The 22,961-nt window shown below is 33.9% G+C and overlaps 1 protein-coding gene across 1 annotated transcript; it reads left to right on the top strand.

Moving 5' to 3' along the window:
* Positions 1 to 11,829: 11,829 nt before the first annotated feature.
* Positions 11,830 to 16,977, top strand: LOC128127833 (uncharacterized). Its single transcript, XM_052766539.1, has 6 exons — positions 11,830 to 12,085; positions 12,215 to 12,345; positions 12,661 to 12,778; positions 12,896 to 13,141; positions 13,841 to 14,503; positions 16,589 to 16,977. The coding sequence occupies exons 1-6, from the start codon at positions 11,830 to 11,832 to the stop codon at positions 16,975 to 16,977; spliced, it is 1,803 nt and encodes a 600-aa protein (XP_052622499.1).
* The last annotated feature ends 5,984 nt before the right edge of the window (positions 16,978 to 22,961 follow it).

The following is a 22,961-nucleotide window of genomic DNA, read 5'->3' as shown; positions in this document are numbered from 1 at the left end:
GCAAAAGCTATTGTGTGCCGTGTGCGTTGTGCGCATTATCATGGAATTTCAAATCTTTGGTAAATTTGATCGTTAATCATTATCCGAAGAATTAATTGCGTTAAATTTAACTGTATTAATTATTATACAAAAATAATTCAAAGCTACAAAAAAAATTATAATATTGCTTTTAATATTTTACCTAAATAGTTATTATTATTTTTGCCATGGAAACAATTTTCTGTCACCGAGTTCAATTTATCATAAAGATTACAATCTTCAGCACGTTGCGTTAACCAAGCAAAAAGTTGTGCCGCAATCTTTTTTTGGATGGAAAAACTAATTCTTTTAAAAAACAACATTTATAGATCTTTGAGTCATTTAATATTACTATGCATGACCCGTTGGATAAGTTTTAGTCCCCTATCATGTAATGGTTGCTGATATGGACAAATTTTATTATATTATCAGGAATGAAGTTTTTTTTATAATTAATTATTATTAGAATAAACTAATTAAATTTATTGAAAAAATATTATTAAAAGAAATTAACATTTAGAGAAAATATTCAATTTAGTGGTTAAAGTTATTAAAAAGAGAAAAATTCAATTTGTATCTATTAGGTCAATATTCTTATAATTTTAATATTACATATACGTCATTCTAAAACTATAATATTTACGTTTATGTCCAAATCATATTTTAATTAAAATGAAACTAATATAATCTTAAGAAACTTAACTAAAGACTAAAGTTACAAATTATATACAAAGTTACTAAAATAACATTTTTATATTTAAACCATTTTAATTATATTAATATCGAAAAGTCTCAAATCGTCTTCTCCTTTTCTTCTCTTACGCAAAGTTTCTCTTTTTCTTCACCTCATATGAAAGCATATTTGGATTGGTAATTTTAACAAAATGTTGATGGACACATCGTAGATTGACGTTTTGATGATTTGAGACTAAGATTGGACAGGATGTTACTTGGTAGCTTCAGCAAACATTTAATCTCTAATTCCTGACATCCCAAAAAACATACACTACATGGAAAAAAAAAAAGTCCAGTTCTAACCTTTATAGCTAACCCTACTTGTAAATTACACCTAACAAGCGATAATCAAACAAGGTTATCAAGATCATCCTTAACCTTGAAACTTTCGTGAGATCAAAAAAAGTAGGAAGTAATCGAACAAGAAGTTGTTTATAATAATTAATGAGTTGTGGGTGAAATTAATTAACCCGCGAGGGAAATCACAAAGGACATTCTTGGCCTTTTTGTAGCAACATGGGAATTTATGATCAACACTCGGTACCATTATGGTAACTTGTTACACATGAGGATTTCATTCATATAGTCGATCAGGATTCTAACTAAACTAGTATGTATACATAGATAACAATGAAACAAAAAGTAAGATGAAAGTACCTTATCAGACGGCATGGTTATCTACATGTGATGTGTGTGTGTGAGAGGGAGAGAGAGAGAGAAAAAAATATATGGGGTTAAGAAGATGAAAAATAATCAAACATTGCTACTTATGGATTAATTATGTAGTTTGACAATATAAGAGGTGTCAAAGTCTATGTGTAATCATCAAGAATTGTCAGTATTAAAGAGGATGAAGACAATCGTTGATACTTCACTCAAAATAACACATTTCTTTTTCATAAGATGGGGCATGAGGTTACTTGGTAGCTTGAGCAATATGTGAATAAGATTACGAAATAAGAAGAAACGAAAAGAACAGGAGAAAAATGGCATGTAAGTGAAGAAAATGAGAAAGCGACTTTAAGTTCTTCAATATTAATTGGATTAATTTTAATTAAATGGTTTAAGTTTAATCTTTCATTTAGGAAGGGTATTTTAGTAATATCATATATAATTTTGAATTTTAAATAAGTTTTTTAATGTTATATTAGTTTAATTTAATTGAAATATGAATTTGGATATGGATATAGATATTATAATTTTAGAATGACATGTATGTAATTTTAAAATTTATAAGGACATTGTAATACTTAAAATTTAGAAGGATATGAATGAAATTTTCTCTTAAAAATCACACGACAATAGATTTAATATGTCTACCATATAATTCTAAATTATTACGTTTTGATACCATTGATAAACATTTTTAAGTTTTTTTATTGAATATAATAAAAAAATGTTGCTAACATAAATAAATATTTTTTGAATAAGTTGTTTATTTCAAACTTTTTTGAAAGTGTTTGTAATTTATTAGGAAGTGTTTATTATATGTGAAAACCATATTATATTTTTACCAATTTTTAAACCTAAAAGTCATAAGTAAAGAATTGGGAAGCGCCCAAGACGCCAACAAAGGTTCATCAATTTTTAAGACTGACCGGCTATTATTGGAGATTTAAAGAAAATTCTTCCTGCATAGCCAAACCCCTCACAACATTAACCCAAAAAGAAATAAAGTTCATTTTGGGAGACCAACAGGGAACAACTTTCTAAAAGCTGAAGGAAATGTTGTGTAATGCGTCGATACTATCCCTTCCAGAAGGTAGTGATGACTTCGTAGTATATTGCGATGCTTCACATCAAGGGTTGGGATGTGTATTAAGGTCATAGCATACGCCTCAAGACAACTTAAGGTGCAAGAGAACAACTACACCACCCACGACCTAGAGTTGGGAGCGGTAGTTTTTGCCTTGAAAATTTTAGGTCATTACCTTTACGAAACAAAGTGTGTAGTATACACAAATCATAAGAGTCTGCAACATATCTTTGATCAGAAAAAGATCAATATGAGACAAAAAAGATGGTTAGAGTTTCTAAATGACTATGATTGTGAGATTCGTTATTGTCACACCCCCAGCCGGCGGCGAAAATACCGGGCGGTGTAACATCATTCCTTGTATCATAGTTATCAAATATATATTGAACAATACAAAAGAATTATTGTAAACTACATACCTTTATTGATAATAGAAAGTTATATTAGTTCATCTTATCAAGTTCCTGAAAACACATGCGTTTTGAAAATACGTCAACATAAAGTTGGTGAGTTCACAGGTTTTGACTCTGAGTAAAGATAGTACTTTTTTTCCAAGTTGGAAAAGTATATAATATAGTTTGAAGATATCATTTTGACTCATACTTGTTTCTAACATATAGCATATATATCCTAGGTATAATGGTTTACTTACCAAATAAGTAGTATACCTATAAGTCTCATATATTATGAATATAAGTGTTTGTAATTTCATACAAACGTAGGTTACTACGTATAAATCTTATTTCAATTCTATAGGAGTAAAAATGGCTGCGTATAAATCTTATTTCAATTTTATACAAGTATGTAGTATAGGTATAGTTGTCTACTTAATGACTAAGTAGTATACCTACAAGTTCCTTGTACTTAGAGTATAAGTGTTTGGGAAACTTATACTTAACATTCATACTTGTATATCGACAAAGTATAATGCTTCTAAAGTTGTGCTACCATGAGTCCGTAACTGCGGCTATATGACTTAGTTTCAAACCTCTGGTTATTGTTACAAGGATCACACCTTGTAGTAGTTTCTGCACGCTTCATCGACATCGGAAGGTAGTAAATTAGGCAAGTTCGTCACCCGCCAAATATTAGTTGTAGCTAACAACCATGCGTGGGGTTGTCAACCCGTATCTTATTCATACATGACTTCCTCGCTCGCACGGGATTAGCGGTTACAGGTCAGAGGATTATCCCTATGATTTCCAATCTTAGTTGATGAATAAGGTAGCTCATGTAGACTTGTCGAGTTCCGTTAGTTCTAGTAGTAAAAGCATACTCGTGTCTAAAACCCTAAGTTATTACACTATGCTTTAAGCATTACTCCTAATATTTATAATACTTAGGCGGTACAACAGCTATCATTTGAGTTAAAATTAGGTTTTATCTTTACATAAAACCAACAATAGCAACATACTTAACAAGTATATATAGAACTCCTGAATATACCTTCAGGGTTATATTAATAACATAATAGGTTTTATCTTGACATAAAACCAACAATAGCAACATACTTAGTAATTACTATATAGAACTTCCGATTATAACTCCGGAACTATATCGCACATATCATATATATATATATATATATATATATATATATATATATATATATATATATATAGAACACCCAAGTATAACTCAGGGTCTACATTAGTATAATATTATGCTAACAAGTTTACGATAGTTGTATGTTTTCAAAATATCAGATTCAAAACAACTATATCCTGGTTAATATAACTATCTATGTTGATACAAATATATTATCATATAGACTTAGTATTAACTTATATATAATATTTAGCATGCGGTTTCCCCCGATAACATTAAAAGTGGGGCCCTGAAACTCACTTTAGTATCGTGCTTTGATAGAATCTAACTAGTAACGGTCAGCACTTCGTGATCGTCGGGCTCGGGATGCAATATGCCTTCAGCAAATGAGAGAAAGGTAAGAAGATTTGGTGTAAAGATGGTTGTGGTCGAATTTTCTATTTATAGGCAGTTTTTGGCTTTTTCACGTCGTGAGTTATGGCAAGAGTCATCATGTAGCCTTCCCAGGTGTTTTCTAGGCTCGATTAGAGTCCGTTTGACTCCTCACGTCGTGAGAATCCTTGCTCACGTTGTGAGCTTTTGAGTTATCTTTCCGTAGACTTCTAGCTTCGAAATGTGGTGTTTTAACTCCTCACGTCATGAGTGCAGTCAGATTAGGGTTTCTGATAGCTGTATCTTTGGAAGGTCGTAACTTTTGCATTCGAACTCCATTTTTGACGTTCTTTATATCCACGCGTATGTAATTAAAAGTACTACAAGTCTCTTTTAGACTCCAATAGTTAATTCTAAGTCTATATTAAATTCCTCTTATTTATAGAGATTTATAGTGTTAGGGTTTATCATAACTTCTTCATGCAAAATCAGATTTAGACGTTTTCTATATTTTTGGAATCGTATAGACGTATACTTTGAGTTGTATCATAAATTATGTATGAAAGTTCATACTTGTATTAGAATTTATAGTAAGTTTATCACATTACTAGTTTAACAAAATCACATTACATGATTGGCATAATCACATGTGATTGTTATTGACCTATTTTGACTGGTGTTACAGTTATCACCTGGGAAAGGTGACGCACCCCCCGCCAGCCGGCGGCGGAAACATCGGGTGGTGCAAACGTGGGGAAATTGGATCGATGCATAAAAATATATATAGAACATAACGCAAAAATATATCACAAAAATTTCTTTTATTTATGATAGATTGTTTGGGATTACATCGTTTAAAAGTGAAGCACACATCCTAAACATTACTAGAAACGATAAACAAACATAACTAGACTCCATCCAGCTTCCTTGAAAATATCATCCACCTCTCCACGACTATTCTTCACACTCATCTCCCTAAGAATACATGTATTTTGAAAACGTCAACATAATGTTGGTGAGTGCACAAGTTTTTATAGATTTCGGATTTTATTTAGTTGTATTAGTTTAAGAATCCTTTTTCTTTTAGAAAAACATTTCCTAAAATATTTTATCAACCCTAACTTACTATCTTTGTATGATATCAAACATCATATCTTATTATCGTTTATGTTATCTTATTAATCCTAATTTTCTATCTTTGTAGGATATTTAACGATCTAAACGTATTTTATTTACCACTTCAAGGCATCCCTAATGGCAGTTGGATCTCTAAAGTGTTTTTAATGTATTACTTTGAGCCCCCATAATCGACGTTGTTTGACTAATAATTTGACCCCTCCACGACGCTTCATCGGACATCGAATAGCGAATAATAAGAAAGCTATCCTGTCGGGAATCTAGCTAGCAATCGCATGTGGGGTTTTCAATCTACTTATAGACTTATACATATCTTTCTAATTGTCACAAGATTAACGATTATAGGTACTGGGTAACCCGAATTTAATCCAAGCCTTTTGATGAATATTAACAACTCATTAACACATTAACCTTATGTATTTATTTTTTTTATCTTTTATCTCTTTTATCTTTTATCTTTCATATAACTATCACAATATAAATCGTTTACCTTATATTTGATAATTATAACCTTTTGATCTCATATATATATATATATATATATATATATATATATATATATATATATATATATACCCTAATTATGGTTATTTGAAAACAAAATATTTAGGCAGAGTAACGATTAGGTACAACGCATATCTCTATATTTGACCATTATAACTTCTAGATACTATGTTATCCTAGGGATTTGGTCATTATAACATCTAGGTATTATCTTTTACTCGACTATCGGGCATCATAATTCTTAGGCATAGTATCATAGCTTACAACTAGGCATAGTATCTATAGTTACATTATCCTAAGGCTTTAAGCTTTATAAAACAGTTGATATTTATAGATATAAATATATTTTGATAAAATCATTCGATAAGCATGTATCCCCCCCCCCCCCCCCCCCGATAAAACATGTAAAATAGTAAAATAGGGGTCGTGTATTCACCCTAGTCGCATAAGACCTTTGATGTAAGGTTGAATCGAACTCGGGACTTCGGGGATCGCTCCTAAGGACAGCTACTTCGAGATTGTAGGGAGAGTGAATGAGAGTGGTGTGCAGAAATGGTATGCCCATCCTCTCTGTTTATAATCATGGATTTGGGGTGCACGCGTCGCACGTGATCATCGTGGCTCTATCTAGAGAATGACACATGTCACTTCCCAAGTTAGCCATGTCACTCGCAATCTACTCAAATCCGATGTAAGGTGTGCAGCGTGCAGAGACACGCCCCTCGCGTGCACAAAAAGATTTTGTAAAAATCATAACTTCTTCGTGCGAGCTCCGACCTAAGCCCTCTTTATATCTATGTGATGATCTCAACGGGTACTATAACTTTCCTTTAGGTTGTTTTATCTAGTTTTGACTTTCATTTTTGTGTCTAATGGGGGTAAAAATAAATGATTTTACAAAAATCATCTCTCTCTCATATGGATCCCGTTTTCGGCAAACTTTTCCCTAAAGTTTATATCTTAAGGAGTACTATGAAACTCCTTTTTGCACTTTTATTCAAAACTCAACCAATCTCTAAGCACCATTTTGACGTAATTAATTTTAATTTGCGGTTGATCTCTATTTTTATAAAATCCATAACTCTTTCCTTTAGATTTGGATTTTTACGAATCTTATATCCTTGAGATCATGTTAACGGATACTTTCTAAGTATGTTAACCAGTTCAGGAAACGGTACAACTTTTTGGACACTAATTTTTTAGCCTAATGGACGTTTTAACCAATAAATGTAATTGCACATTTGACTTTTATTATCTCAAAATCAAATATTACAATACTAAGCTATTACATCTATTTTTCTACTCTTTCCTAATGGTGATCAGCGACTGAAACCTCTTGGTTGTCACATTCTCCCCATGTTTAGGAAATTTTGTCCTGAAATTTTATCTTGTCGTTAGGCTTCCTTCGAACAAGTGAGGGTACTTGTTCTTCATTTGATCCTCTCGTTCCCATGTGTAATCTAGTCCTCGCTTAGAGTTTCGTCGTACCTTGACAATGGGAATCTTACTCTGCTTGAGTCGTTTGACCTCTCTATCCATTATTTCAACTGGCTCTTCGATGAAGTTCAGTTCAGAGTTAATCTGAATTTCATCAAGTGCAATGACAAACGTATCATCGGAAAGACACTTTTTAAGATTAGACACATGGAAGACGTCATGCACTTTATTAAGCTCTTGGGGTAACCTAAGTCCGTAGGAAATTGTACTATGTACCTCGGATTTAGTTTACCCCGTTTTCTACACCTTATAACTCCTTTCCAAGAAGATACTTTGAGCATCACACTATTTCTGACTTGGAATTCTAGGGGTTTACACCTTTCATTGGCGTAGCTCTTCTAACGGTAATGTGCTGTTTTCATGTATTCTCGAACCTGCACTATCTTTCCAGTCGTCTCGTGGATAATCTATGGGCCTGTTCGTAGGGTATCCCCTGCGAATTTCTTGGCCAGTTGGGTATCGCCAACTTCTATCCAGCAAATGGGAGATCGACATTTTCAGCCATATAGTGCTTCGAACGGTGCTGCTTTGATGCTCGTGTAATAACTACTATTGTATGAGAACTCAACTAGAGGAAGGTGAGTATCCCATGTACTTCGAAAATATATCACACATGCTCTTAGCATGTCTTCCATCGTTTGTATGGTCCTTTCACTTTGGGCATCAGTTTGTGGATGATAGGTTGTACTCATATCCAAGCGTGTACCAAGGGATTTTTTCAAACTTTGCTAGAAGCAAGTATCATATTTTGGATATCATTTGACATCGAGTCTTATGATAAATGAAAATCTTGTTTATCAAGATAAATGATGAAGACATCACTTGGTGATGAGAATATTTTTGTAATTAGTTTGCACTAATGGATCATTCAGATTAACCACAATACATGGTAAGACCGACTTCGTATAGTCGTGAGTCTGGAACCTTTCAGGTGTTTAGAGCTCTCATAAAGTGAAGTTAAGAATCAACCAGGCAACAGGATGAGACACTCATAGTGAGCATTTCAGCCTAAAACTTTATCAATCGTCTAAGGAATTATGAAAGAGTTTCATGAGCTATCTCCACCCAGAACACTGCCACTATGAGTGTTAGTTGGATAGTGAGACAAATCATTCATTGATTTTGTACTAGATGAGTCACACTATTCTTACTAACAATTCATGGATTGTACCATGAATAGTCTTACGAGAAGTCTTTTGGTCTTGTACCAACTGAGAAACTTCATGAAACACTCTATGAGATATGAAGTAGGATTCACTCCTTGCTTGTATATATGGAAATCTACAATTATGAGGCTTACGCTCATCATGAAGCGCTCGACAATCTAGAAATTAGAATAGAGATGTGTTATCTTGTTAGAGAACCCATCAATCATTTTGTATAGTTGTTTAACAACCTTTTTTAGAACAAAGTGTATGTCACTCGAAGGGCAGTTTTCCAAGAAAGGGAGCCAATATCCAAAAGGGCTAGTGGGAGCCATATTGATCTTGATAAGATTCAAGAGTCAACCAATAAAGAACCTAAAGTTGGACATAGCATTCAATTCGGTATTGAAAGAGCTATTGAGGAAACTGACATATTTCCACTTTTTCCTTATAGATCTGATCATGGAAACCATACACCTAGTTATTACTAAGGTATACGAGTCACTGGTAAATAGCAATCAGAGTTACCAGCTATTAGAAGCTATGGTAGGCCCAAAAGGCTACAAAATGAAAGGAAGACATGGAAAGTGAGATTCGGTCCATGTATGTTGAAACTTGGTAGATCAAGCACTTGGCCTTAATAATTAGGTGTAAGTGGATCTTCAAGAAGAGCCAGGCATGGATAGGAACAAACACGTAATCAAACCAATATATGTTATGAAGGATGTGTAAGCTTAATAAGTTTATTTATGTACCTAAATAATCATCTCGCAAGTAGGATCGATATTTAAATGAGAAGCTTCAAGGAGTTTGAAATTTGAGTGTTGGAGCATGAAAATGATCTACAATGATGATTGTTTATTTGGTTAGGGGATTATCCCTAGCCATGAGTGTTGTTCATGTAACATTTGCATCTCTCTATCTATTCATTATCAGTTGACTCACATATTATGTTCTTCACTGTTCATATGATTATCTTCTTGATAATATTATTTTTCACCAATGCAATCGAAAAAATTGGTTCCTACAAGTGGTATCAAAGCGAAACCTTGAAGATCTCACGATTAGTTCAAGGGAATGTTCATGATTGGTTTATTATCTTGAAGATTTTCTTCATTCTTGAAGCATTTCTCAGCTTTCGCAACTGAAAATCTCCTGTGAATTATTTATTGTTTTGTTGGTGATGTTGCTAGAAAAATAAATATTTTGTTGACATTGTTCATGCATTTTGCTGCTGTTAAATATGAGTTTATGAAGAAAAATATTTTTTGTTGAAGAATATGAAGTTCCTTTTAAAAAGGTGGTGTTTGATCTTGTTATCCCATGCAAAGAGGTGCTTAGAAAAAGACAAAAATATGGTTGCGAGATAAAAGATTCTATCAGAGGTTGTGATTTCGGAATTTGTGAACTTTTAGTGTGTTTTGGACTTTGATTTCAGAGTATACAAGGTGCTCAAGCATGTAGTACAATTTGTTTATGCATGCATATTTAAATTGTGGGTCATTGGAACATTAAATGCTTGTTTGATGATGGAAAACATTTATTATCCTATTGGTTGACTTCTACATGTGAGAAATATGGGGATGCAACAACTTATGAAATTTTCAGTATTTTATCACTTTGCATTTAATGCTCTAACATCTACTATTGACTTGTGACAAAATCATCATGTCTGAAGATGCCTCCTATGTCGAAACTTCTCATATCCAATGCCCTCACCTCACTTTGGACAACACTTCATATTTAATCTATATTCCGATATTAACACCTCGTTGTCTGAGGATACACTCTTTATCCGAGACACTTAGCTTCCGGAGTACACGCCTCGCACCCCATCTCAGATTGATCCTCTTGAGGACTTCGCCTTCCGAGACCCACTGCCATTCCGAACCATCCGTCTCGGATTCACCCTTCTGAAGACCTGCTCACTTCGCCCATCTCGGTCCAGACATAGGATCCGAGATCTAACTCCAAAATACCCTTCCCTCTGTGGCAAGCACTTCTGACCTTCTCTCTTCGGATCCAATTGACTCGGATTTTTCTGATTCACTTCGGATCCATCTTAAAACCATTTTTTTGTTTACTTCGGACTCATTTGGTCCGAGACCACCTTGTTCATTATTTTTTAAATTTTTTTCATTTAAAACCATTTATTTTATTTAACACCCATTATTTTTTTAAAAACCAATTATTTTATTTTATCCAATTTTTTTTAAAACCAATTATATTTTTTAACACCAATTTTAACCTCATGGTTCATGACTTCATTCTTCTTGTTGATTATAAGTGAAGACACAATTGGTTCAGAGATTTTTATTTGTGCGTTCTTTCTCTTTCCGAGCAACTCGCATTTGCAGCCTTAGATTTTTATGCTTCAAAGATTCGTATCCACGATTTTCTTTCCGAAACTTGTTTGATCAACAACATTTTCCGAGGTTTGGATCTTTTCCAAGTATCACATTTTACTTCCTTCGGACTAGTTGTAAGGGCTAGAATGTTGTAATAGTCGAAGGGTCAGTTTGATTGTTACGAAGTATCTGTTGTCTTCGTATATATAGGTCTTCGGATGTATTGTTATTTTACTAAGGCATTATAAAGTCAAGTCTTAACTCTTAGTCCTTAGTATTGTTATGCTTTTGTTCTCCTATAAATAGGGGTCTGTAATAGTGATCAAACGGGTCTAGAACAGAGATTTACAGTTTAGTCATTGTATTCTGTAAACTGAAAAGCATAATACGAGCTGATCAAATATTCTATTTACTTCTCTGTTCTTCTTTTGAAATCATTTACTCAATTCATACTCGAATTACATTCAAACTCGATTCCAAATCTCATCAATTGGTATCAGAGCAGGAATCCTTTCTGTGATCTGATTTTCATACGTTCAAAAAGATTTTTGAATCTATTGTTTGATTCAAAAAGTTTCCGTTCTTTTTATATGTGAAAATTCTTCTTGATCTAGGTCTAGGATCTGATTTTGCGAATATTTTTGTGAATCGGTTGTTCGTAGTGTGATTCTAATCTGAAATATACAATTTGATTTCAAATTCTCAAAGTTTTCATATTATTGTTGAAGTTTTGTTCCGTACAACAATGGCGTCATTCAATCTTAACTCAATGACATCATTTTCTCATTTACTTGGATCATCCACAAAGATTCTGATGCTAATTCCAGAATATTACGATCAGTGGGCAGATCGTATGCAAGACTACTTGAACGGACTGGATGAGGATTTATGGAATTGCATTTCTGGTGAAATAAATCCACCTGCAACAGTTCAGTCAATCGGTGCATCTTCAAGCAGTTCAGAGGTTGAAAATCAATCCAATCGTTTAAAACAACTGGAGAAGAAATACATGAGGGAATTAAGAGGTGCTTTGCCTCCTGTTGTGTACAATTATGTCAGGACATGTACAATAGCTAAAGAAATCTGGAACAATCTCAAAGACAAATTTCAAGGCAGTGAAAAGACAAAGATCACATCTGTGAAACAATGTCTAGTGGAGCTCAAGGATTTCAAACAGAAGGAATCTGAATCCATTGAAGTTTACTATGATCGATTCAACGAGTTAATCTACCGTTGTAATCGTTATGGTATCATAAGGTCATCAATGGAGTTCAACTTGATTTTTGTAATGGGACTTCGAAAGGAATGGAGAAGTGTAAGTATGATGGTGAAAAATCAGCAGAGTTTTGACACTTCGACATTAAATGACTTGTACAATCAGTTGAAATCTCATGAAAATGAGGTTAATGAAATAGCTGAGGAAACAATGGCAAGTCTTGGTGGACCATTGGCACTCATTTCGAAGGGTTCAGAAAGAGAGAGTTAAAAATTAAAGTCTGATGAAGAAGAAGGTTTTCTGATGAATTCTGATGATGAGGCTGTTGCATTTTACTCAAACAATCGAGTAAAGAAATTTTTTAAGAAACCTTTTAATACAAAGAACAAGTCATCGGATTCGAAGGGTAATTTTGAAAACAAAAACAGAGTGGATGAAAAGCTAAAAGAAGTAAAGAAGGATTCGAAGAGCGAAATGGAGAAAATGGAAAAGATGTTAAAAGGTGATAGGGGGATGAATTGCCATTATTGCAATGGTGCTAATCACTTGGCAGTAGATTGCTTGTTAAGAAAGAAGGAAGAAAAGAAAAATAAAACAAAGGATGAAGCTTATTATACAGAGAAGCTGGAGGAAGTGAAGTTAAAGGCAAAGAATTTGTCTCTGGTAGCTCATGGAGAAACTGAATCAGATGGTACATATCAAATATGGTCTTCAGGTTCTGACGATGAAGAGATGAAAAATCCATCACATGGAGTCATGTTTGCAAAGATGGAAGAGGATTCAGACGAAGAACAGACTTACGAAGTGCGTGGGCAATGCTTCGTATCGAAGTCTACTGACAAGTCACCGATGACAACAAAGGTACGTAATATTCTTGAATCCTTTAATATTCCTGTTTCTGCATATAATTCTGAATTAATATCTTTTGATGAAACTGTTACTTACTTTGATTCAATTGTTGTGTCTGCTAGCAATGAAGCGAAAAAGTTAAGTGATCAATTACTAGAGACAAGAAAGAAGTTAGATTCAAAAGTCACTAGGATTGATTACTTAGAATTGCAAGTATCGAATATTATGGCAGATAGGGAGAATTTGTCAAAAGAAATAAATTTGTTATTAGCTCAAAGAAATATTTTTTGTAATTCTGCAAAAAGACTATATGGAAAATTAACTGAATTACACCATTCAAGTGAGATAAGTAAGGAACAACATAGAAAATTGCTACCATTTTTAGCTTATGACAGAGCTAAGGTAGATAGTATTTCATATGATTGTGAAAAAGAAATTTCTGATTTTAACAAAGTTCCAGATGATAGGTTTAGATATGGAATTGCTAAAGTCGAAGATTGTCTTGATGCTAATGATTTAGTAAACATTGTGAATGAAACCTTAACTAAATCTGAACAGATTCGAATTTTGAAAAAGACTGAGAATTCTACATCTAATTCAGAATCTAATTTCGTTGATATTGAAGATAATTCTGATAATATTAGTGAAATTAGTGATTTAGAGGATGTAGATTGTTCTCAATTGTCTGTAATAAATGTAGCAAATTATTTTAAAGGGAAAGAAAAATGTGAAGATTTATTGGTAAAAATTGACACTGATCAACCTTCAACTTCGAAAGTTTGTGATATGGAATTTGTGGAAATACATGATAGTCAAATAGATTATAGTGATAATGAGGAAGAAAGTACAAATTCGAAGACAAATAAAAGTTCGAAAGAAGTTGAAATTCCTCGAGTGGTTGTTGATCAAGTTTATATGGATTCACAAGAGTTTGAGCAAATTCTTAGTGAAGAAGGTGCTCATTATCTTGAAACGAATATTGTGGTTTATCCAATCTTCAAATGCACTGATGATATTGTATTCCCAAACCAAATCTTCGTAACAACAGGTAATGTTGAAAATATTAAGCCTGAATTCAAAATTTTGGTAGAGGAAGACAATAAGAAAACTTCTGATGAGGGTTTCTTTTCGAATCAAAGCACAATTGAAAACAATCTAACAAAGAATTCATATATCTTTCAACGTCAAAAACCAAAACGAATATGGGTTGAAAAGTCGAAACTTGAAAAGAAGATAGTTAACACAACTGAAAATGTGTTCACAAAGCACGACAATGTTAAACCAGAAATTAAAGAAGTCAACAAAGCTATAAAATTAAATTCAAAAGAGTTTAAAGCACAAGTTGAAAAATTCTCAAAAGAAAATAATATTTCTAAACGTCAAGCAAGAACAACAATTTTTTGGCAAACTATTGAGTCATTAAATAAGAAATCATTAAATTTTTCAAAAGGAGGAAAAGTTTTTAGAGGAAAATCAAAGACTCGAAATTTTGAAAAGAAAAATACTTCATTTTCAAATATTCAAACAAAATTTTCTAAAGAAACAAAAACAATACTTCCAAGAAAAAGTTTTCAGAAAAAGGTTGAAAAACAGATTTCAAAATCACAATTCAATACGTCTTATCATGAATCATATCTTTTAAAACCAAAAGTGGATTATGTTCCAAGTTCAGCAAAATGTTATAATCCTTCGAAGAAACAAGCTGACAAAGTATCATATGTGAAGGGTATAACAACTAAAAGAAATATTGATCATTGGTTGGAAGGAAATGGAAAAATGTATCAATCAAGTAAGTTTTCAAAAGAACAGATACATGAGGCGTATGACAAGTATGCAAATCCTTCAATGAATGGCAGTTCATCATCCAAGGAATCCAACATTACAGTTAAAGCCTGGAAACCAGTCACAAAAGCGAAAAGTGACATATCACAAACTCAACATGCGAAGGGGAATATCAATGAAAATTTGAAAACAATAAAAACTCATATATCTGACCCTTTGAATGAAAATGTTAAATTTGTTGACAGTTTCAAAACAAGAGTTTGTGATTGGGTTAATGGTTGTACTTTACAATTGAAAAAGACATCTAATATGAATGGACCCAACAAGTTTTGGGTACCTAAATTTTTTCAATAATTGCAGGTACTTTGTGACGAGCAATATGATAACAAGTGGTATATTGATAGTGGTTGCTCACGTCACATGACTGGGAAGAAGGAAAACTTACGTGATTTTCGAAGTCTAGAGAATGGTGGAGTGGTTAATTTTGGCAATAATCACAAGTGCAAAGTCAAAGGTTATGGAAAGATAACGAATGGAACATTCATTGTCAATCGAGTTGCATTTGTCGAAGGCTTACAACATAATTTGATAAGTGTTTCGCAACTTGTTGTGGGTATTGGAAATCAAGTTCTTTTTAATGAAGAAGGCAGTGTTATTTCGAATGTTGAGACAAATGAAGTTTTACTCAAGTCAAAACGGAAAGGTGATATGTTTACATTGGATATAGTTCCCATTGTTAGCAAACATGCTGTGTGTTTACTTTCGAAGGCTGCTGCCGATATTAGCTGGTTATGGCACAGGAGTTTGTGTGCAGCATGCGAACTAGGAAAACAACACAAACAAGGTCATCCAATCACAATAGATTCGAAGATTGTTGAACCCCTCGAACTTTTGCATATTGATTTATGTGGTCCTTCAACAGTTGCTACTCTTAAAAAGAAAAGGTACATTCTAGTAATTGTAGATGATTTTTCAAGATTTACGTGGGTTTATTTTCTCAGGTTAAAATCTGAAGTTTCACAAATGATGATTGGTTTTATCAAGAAAATGGAAATTTCGTTGAAGAAGCCAGTTCAAAAAATTAAAAGTGATCATGGAACTGAATTCAAAAATCGGGTTTTACATTCATTTTTGGTGGAAAAAGGCATTTCGCATAATTTTTTATCTCCATATACGCCACAACAAAATGGTGTAGTTGAACGAAGAAATCGATCATTATGCGAAGCTGCAAGAACAATGTTGGCATATTCAAATTTACCTCAATATCTTTGGGCCGAAGCTGTTTCAACTGCTTGTTTTACTCAGAATAGATCATTCATTCATAGACGGTTTAATGCTACTCCTTATGAAATCATCAATAATCGAAAACCTAATGTCAAACTTTTTCATGTTTTTGGATGCAGGTGTTTCATAATGAATCTTAAGGATAATCTTTCGAAGTTTCAAACAAAAGCTGATGAAGGAATTTCCTTGGGATATTCACATAATTCTATTGCTTATAGAGTGTTAAATAAGCGAACTCGCAAAGTGGAAGAAACATTCAATTTGACATTTGATGATAATTACATTAAAAAGACTAATCATCAATTTGCAAATTATCCTATTTTGCAAAATTCTTTGAATGAAAATGAACCAATTGAAATGGATGATGCTAATTATGAATCGATTTTTGGTACTTCAGATCAAGCAATTGATGTAGAGAGAAATGTGAAAGATAATCAACAATCAGAAAATTCGAAGCTTGATAATGACTCAATTTCGTGTTCGAATCAAAACACAAATGCAATATATGGTGGTCCAATGGAGGGGGAGCACTTGGATTCGAACAGTTTTGTTGAAGGGGAGCATTCTTACGAAGCAGATGTAATGTCAACCAATGTTAATGTTGAGGGGGAGCCAATCATCGAAGCGGAGCCAATAATCGAGGGGGAGTCAATCATTGAGGGGGAGCCCATACTTGAGAAGGATCCAATTCTTGAAGAAGAACATTTTGATGATGCTGAGGATGCATGTTCAATAAATGGATCAGAAAATGATGCTATGTTTGAAGATGCACCTTTGGATTTTTGATCCTGATTATCCACCATTAGATAAATGGACAAGAAATCATCCAAAAGAACAAATTCTTGGAGATCCACAAGCGGGAGTATTGACAAGGGCTCAACTTCATGCAAGAAATGAGGTATTAAATACTCACCAAGAGTTATGCATGTTTAATGTTTTTATTTCCAAAATCGAACCAAAGACAGTTAAGGTTGCAATGGAACATTCTGATTGGGTTGTTGCTATGCAAGTTGAATTGTCTGAATTTGAAAGAAACAAGGTTTGGAGATTAATTCCTAAACCTGTTGATGTTTCAATTGTTGGACTTAAATGGATTTTTAAAAAACAAAACTGACAAAGATGGAAACATTATTCGAAATAAGGCCAGACTTGTTGTTAAAGGATATTCTCAACAAGAAGGAATTGATTATGAAGAAACATTTGCCCCTGTCGCGAGACTCGAGGCTGTTCGTATTTTTCTGGCTTATGCAGCTCATAAAGATTTCGACGTTTATCAAATGGATGTCAAATGTGCATTCTTAAACGGTGAACTCGAAGAAACGGTTTATGTTGAACAACCACCAGGTTTTATAAATAACGAACATCCTGATCATGTTTATATTTTAGATAAAGCTGTGTATGGGTTGAAACAAGCACCACGAGCATGGTATGCAACATTAACATAATTTTTGAAACAATCTAAATTTAAACAAGGATCAGCTGATCCCACTTTATTTCGAAAGAAAGTTGGGATTCATCTGATGCTTGTTCAAATTTATGTTGATGATATAATTTTTGGCTCTACTGACCCTGCTTTATCTAAAGAATTTGAAGATTTGATGAAAAGCAAATTCGAAATCAGTATGATGGGAAAATCAATAATTTTTTGGGTTTGAATATACGTCAAAACAGAGAAGGCATCTTCATTAATCAGGAGAAATATACGAAGAATTTGTTAGAAAAGTTTGGAATGACGAATAGCACAAGGTTACGAATACCAATGGCAACGGGCATAAAGCTAACTTCTTCGTTAGATAAATCTGCTGTTGATATCACTCTGTATAGAAGCATGATAGGGTCTTTATTGTACTTAACTGCAAGTCGACCTGATATTATGTTTTATGTTTGTAATTGTGCAAGGTATCAATCGAATCCACGTGAACCACATCTAACAGCAGTGAAGAATATTTTTCGATATTTGAAAGGCACTACTTCGTTAGGTTTGTGGTATCCTTCGAAAACAGAGTTCTTTGTACAAGCTTATTCAGATGCGGATCTTGACGGATGCAGTCTTGATCTAAAAAGCACAACTGGTGGATGTCAATTACTAGATGGAAAATTGGTCAGTTGGCAATCGAAGAAGCACACATGTGTTTCGATATCTACGGTTGAGGTTGAATATGTTGCTGCAGCTGCGTGTACATCACAAATTATTTGGATTCAAAGTCAATTACGTGATTATGCTATAAATATGAAAAAGATTCCTTTATATTGTGATTCACAAAGTGCAATAAGAATTTGTCATAATCCTGTGCAGCATTCGAAGACTAAGCACATTGATCTCAGATATCATTTCATAAAAGATCATGTGGAAGAAGGGAATATTGAAGTTCATTTTGTGAAAACAACGGAACAATTGGCAGATATTTTTACAAAGGCATTGGATGAAAAATCATTTCTTCGTATCTTAGAAGGATTGGGTATGATTGATGGAAATTCACTTACATGTGATAAAAGCGAAGAGTGATGGGTCTGAATGATTTGGTGAACTGACGGACAGGGTGATTAAGTGTTAAGAAGTTACTGTTCATGGTCAACGCTTCGAATGGTTCGCATTCGTATGATTTATTCAATGTTGCAGTTCATATTCAGAGACTAATGTTCCAAGTCAACGGTTCGGATGCTTCGTGTTCGTATGTTTAGAAGATAATACATATCTCAACTAAGGTTAGAATTCTCGTTTTTTTTTATTATTATTTTCTTCGCTTTCGAAAAACCTGAAAAATCAAAAATATTTTCTTTTGATTAATTTGTTTTGAAAAATTAAAAATCCAAAAAGATTTTATTGTGTTCTGTTATTTTTTTTTTTTTGAAAAATTAAAAATTCAAAAAGATTTTATTTTGTTTTGTTATTTTTTTGAAAAAAAAATCACAAAAATATTTTTGTTCTCTTTGGTTTTTAAAACATTGTGTATTGGGAGTTTAGTCAAGAGAAAAATGCGAAGAGCTCATATTTGTGTCTTCTATGGGAAGGTATGATTTCGATAAATTGTGTACTAGTTAGGACGTCCCTAGAAGCATGTTGTCGCATGTTGCCTCAAGCCTCATATGACTATGTGTGGGAAATGAAAGCCTTGATGAAATTATCTCATGAAAATTTCTTCCCAACAAGGCTTGTATTCGCATAAGTCAACAGAGCTACCTTACTCTTCTCAAATGAGTTAAGAGTTTTTTGTTTTGTCCATTATAACAGAGGTACATTTCGATTCTTATCCAATCTTTTTATACCAAACAATTCTTTTAATCCAAATTTTTGAAGAGATTTGTCCTTGAGGTATTTGATCAAACCAATCAAAACCTAGACAAATCACAAGTATGTGTTTATGATCTAACATCATGAGTCCGTGATGGAGGTGAAACCCAAATATCATAAACCTTGAGGAATTGACGGGGAACTATGTTCCAGAACTTATGAAACATTTGTTTCAGTACCTTCTATACTCAAAATCATATTCATTTTTTTGAGTGATCTTAATCAAACATTCGAAACCTACGATGTTTGTTCCCAACAAGATCCAGCATAAAATTTTTTTGTATGAATATGATTTCTGTGTGAGTATATTTCGAAAATCCTAGTTACTTTGAATATCATTCGAAACAAATTTGTCACTGACTACATTGGTCACACAAATAATTTCGATTACAATTTATCATCTTATGTTAAGGTTGATATGTAACGAAATCTTCGAAGCCACCCTTTTGCCTTATAAAAGAAACCCTTCGAAACTTCTCTACAAGTTATCGATTGTAATTCACGGGAAACCAAGCAAGCTGTTAATTATCTCTCTTGATAATTTTCGAAGAAATCTTTGCCCGGGATTCAATTGTTTTGTGTCAAATTAAATTTTTGACATCACAGGTTTCCAAATTTTTTTTATTTGTTTCTTCTCTAATTTTTTTGGAACACAGCACACACGAAATCCTTGAGGTTTGAGTGTTACCAACTCAATCTGATGATTTCAAATCTCTGGCATATGACTTCGTTTTTTCAACCCAAAAGCGAAAGAGCCTTACCTCTATTCGAAGGAATCCGACGGTTACACTTCTTTTGGGGAATATCAAACAGTCTTGTCTCTTGGTGACGTATGGTATACGATACGAGTTTTAGGCGTGCTGACAGTTACGATTGTTACTTTTTGATGAGTACGGCCCGTCTTTCAAGGCGCCATGTCAGCAAGCATTTAATGCATCCCGCTTCAAATTCAAAATTCTAGGGTTACATATAAAAAGGGAACTCAGAGGTCTATAACACTTTACGCGATCAAACATTTTCAGTCATACAAGTTCTCTTTACAATTCATCTCTCAAACAGTTATCTTCTTCAATCATCTTGATCATACTCATCAATGGCGACTCACAAACAAGACAGTGTTACATCATCACCAACAACTGAAGAAGTCGTTAGTGTTCCAATCTTGAAGATCCAAGGTTCAAATTACCAAGTGGAGTCGGATTTATCCAAATATCCGGATGAACTCAAAATGTTGGTGGTTGCTTTACAGAATTCGGTTATGTCCAAAGCTATGTTTGATTTCTTTGTTGTTCCTATGTTGTGGTTATCAAAGGCTGCTTCCACTGCATCGTACAACAAGGAGACTGGTTGCGTGGAATTTACAATGGTGAATGATACTCGTATTAGGGTATCTAAGCAGTTATTTTGCAAAATTTTGGGGATTCCGAATACTGGTACGTATGACGAAATTTCATCTTCCCATGTAGTGTTCATGTTCAACGAAATGGGACATCAACCTCCATTGACGCGTATCAGTGACTTTAAGAAGTCTGGATTACCTACGGTATGGAATTTCTTGTTCGACATTTTTCTTCGATGTCTTACTGGAAGAACCGTAGGTCTCGACAAAGGACGAATGGAAGTTTATGCAATGGTGGAAGGGATTTATTATGATTTGAATGTTGATTACTCTGAACAGTTGTGGACAGAGTTTTTAACAAGTATTTCCAATACAAGTGCCAAGCAGGGAATCTCATGTGCTCGATATTGGAGTTTGATTATTCAATATGTTTACAACAAGGAGAAGATCGGAGTTCCCGATTTTGAAGAAAAAGCAGTGTTTCACATGTATGGCAGTCCGAAGGAAGTTGCTGATGATCCTGAGGTTTTTACATCCATAGCTCGTATTCCGGATGCGATGCTCAAGAAGGTGGATCCAACAAATGAAGTTTTGGTGTCATATTTGCAATCAATTGACACAACAGTTGTGACAGGAATGTTGTATGAAGAAGAGAAGAGGAAATCCAAGAAATCGAAGAAGATAGATGTTGGGTCTTCGGAAAAAGTGGTGAAGGATGAGAAGAAGAAGAAATCTCCAATAACTAAATTTGCTACAAGTGAAGATGTTCCTCTCATTTTAACAACAGTTGCTGATACACCCATTATTGAAGCATCCCCTTCGAAAGAAACTATTTCATCAAAGACAGGCATTTTTCGTTGAGTAAAAATAAAGCGAAAGTCTTCATCTCAGCTTGTTAAGAAAACACAAGTTACACATCAGGGTGCAACTATTAGGGAAATTCCAGCTCCGGTGTCTCCATTATCCAAAAAGCGAAGGGCTGAAGATCTTGCAAAGTTTCTAAAGAAGAATCAAAGAATATAAGATGTAGAGCAAGTTACTAAAACACCGGAGATTTGAATTCATGAAGAAGCAAAGACCAGTGTGTCTGTTGGTCTTTCGAAGTCTACTGAACAAAGTCCTGTTGTTTCATTACCTCAGGTTACATCGACTACTGATTCTCCTACTTTTCAATCTATTATGGATCAACCATTCACTACCATATTTTCAACTCAATCAACTGATCCACCAAACCCATCATCCCCAATTGATGAAACTATGGCTGCTGATGATGAAACTGATACTGAAGGCTTTGGAGGTACATTCGAAGCTCTTCATTTTGATCATACCGAAGAAGATTTTCCAGACCACATGTTGATGACAATGTAGCAATTCAAGATCTTGAATTCAAAATTGAATTCAATCTTGCAATCACAAGCTGATGTGGGTAGTGGTGGGGTTACAAGTTTGGAAGTTGATTCCTTAATCAAGATGATGGAAGACCGTGTGATTTCGAAGGCATCTGGGCTCATTCGGGATTCAGAGAGTCGTGTTCTTGAAAAAGTTGATCAGCATGATGTTTCGAATGAGAATCGTATTAGTTCTCAGAGATCTGATTTTGTACGAGAGTTGGAAGATCTCAAAATGGTTACGAAGGAGCGTCATGTGCTCTTCATACAGGAAGTCAAGAAAGTACGAGAGGATGTCAACTTACAGATCAGAGAACTTCGCGAAGACATGCAGAAGGAAGTTCAGATTGCTCAGCAGGATTACGCTTTAGCAAATTAGAAAATTGACATTATTTGTGATGCTATTGTCAAATGTGTCAAAATGTTTGAGCAGATAAATCCACAACTGACAATTATTTATGCCAAAGAAGAACAAAGTTTTGGAGAATTGGTCAGGTTGCTGAAATAATTAGAAGACTTGTCTTCGAAGAATGTCTCTTCGATTATTTCTCAAGAATTTCTGTCTCAAAAATTTTCTCAATTCGAAGCCATCTTACACAAGAATTTGGCTCCACTACTTCACGTTTCAAGCCTTTTACCAAACATATCGGATGCCCCACCTGCTTTCACAGGGGTGCAAGGGGGAGAAAAGATTGATCATACAAAGGCTGGGGAACAAATAAAGACAACCGAAGATGCGAAGGTAGTCGGA

The sequence above is a fragment of the Lactuca sativa genome, chromosome 8, assembly GCF_002870075.4.
Source record: "Lactuca sativa cultivar Salinas chromosome 8, Lsat_Salinas_v11, whole genome shotgun sequence".
In the NCBI taxonomy this organism is placed as follows: domain Eukaryota; kingdom Viridiplantae; phylum Streptophyta; class Magnoliopsida; order Asterales; family Asteraceae; genus Lactuca; species Lactuca sativa.
Note: the sequence above shows the minus strand (reverse complement) of the source record. Positions and strands in the feature narration are given on the sequence as shown.

What these genes read in the sequence shown, in the direction of transcription:
- LOC128127833 (XM_052766539.1), top strand. Translation starts at nt 11,830, where the DNA reads ATGACATCATTTTCTCATTTACTTGGATCATCCACAAAGATTCTGATG. An exon ending in TGGAGTTCAACTTGATTTTT is followed by an intron (nt 12,346 to 12,660) that starts GTAATGGGACTT and finishes TTTAATACAAAG; the next exon opens with AACAAGTCATCGGATTCGAA. An exon ending in AGAAAATAATATTTCTAAAC is followed by an intron (nt 14,504 to 16,588) that starts GTCAAGCAAGAA and finishes TTGGTACTTCAG; the next exon opens with ATCAAGCAATTGATGTAGAG.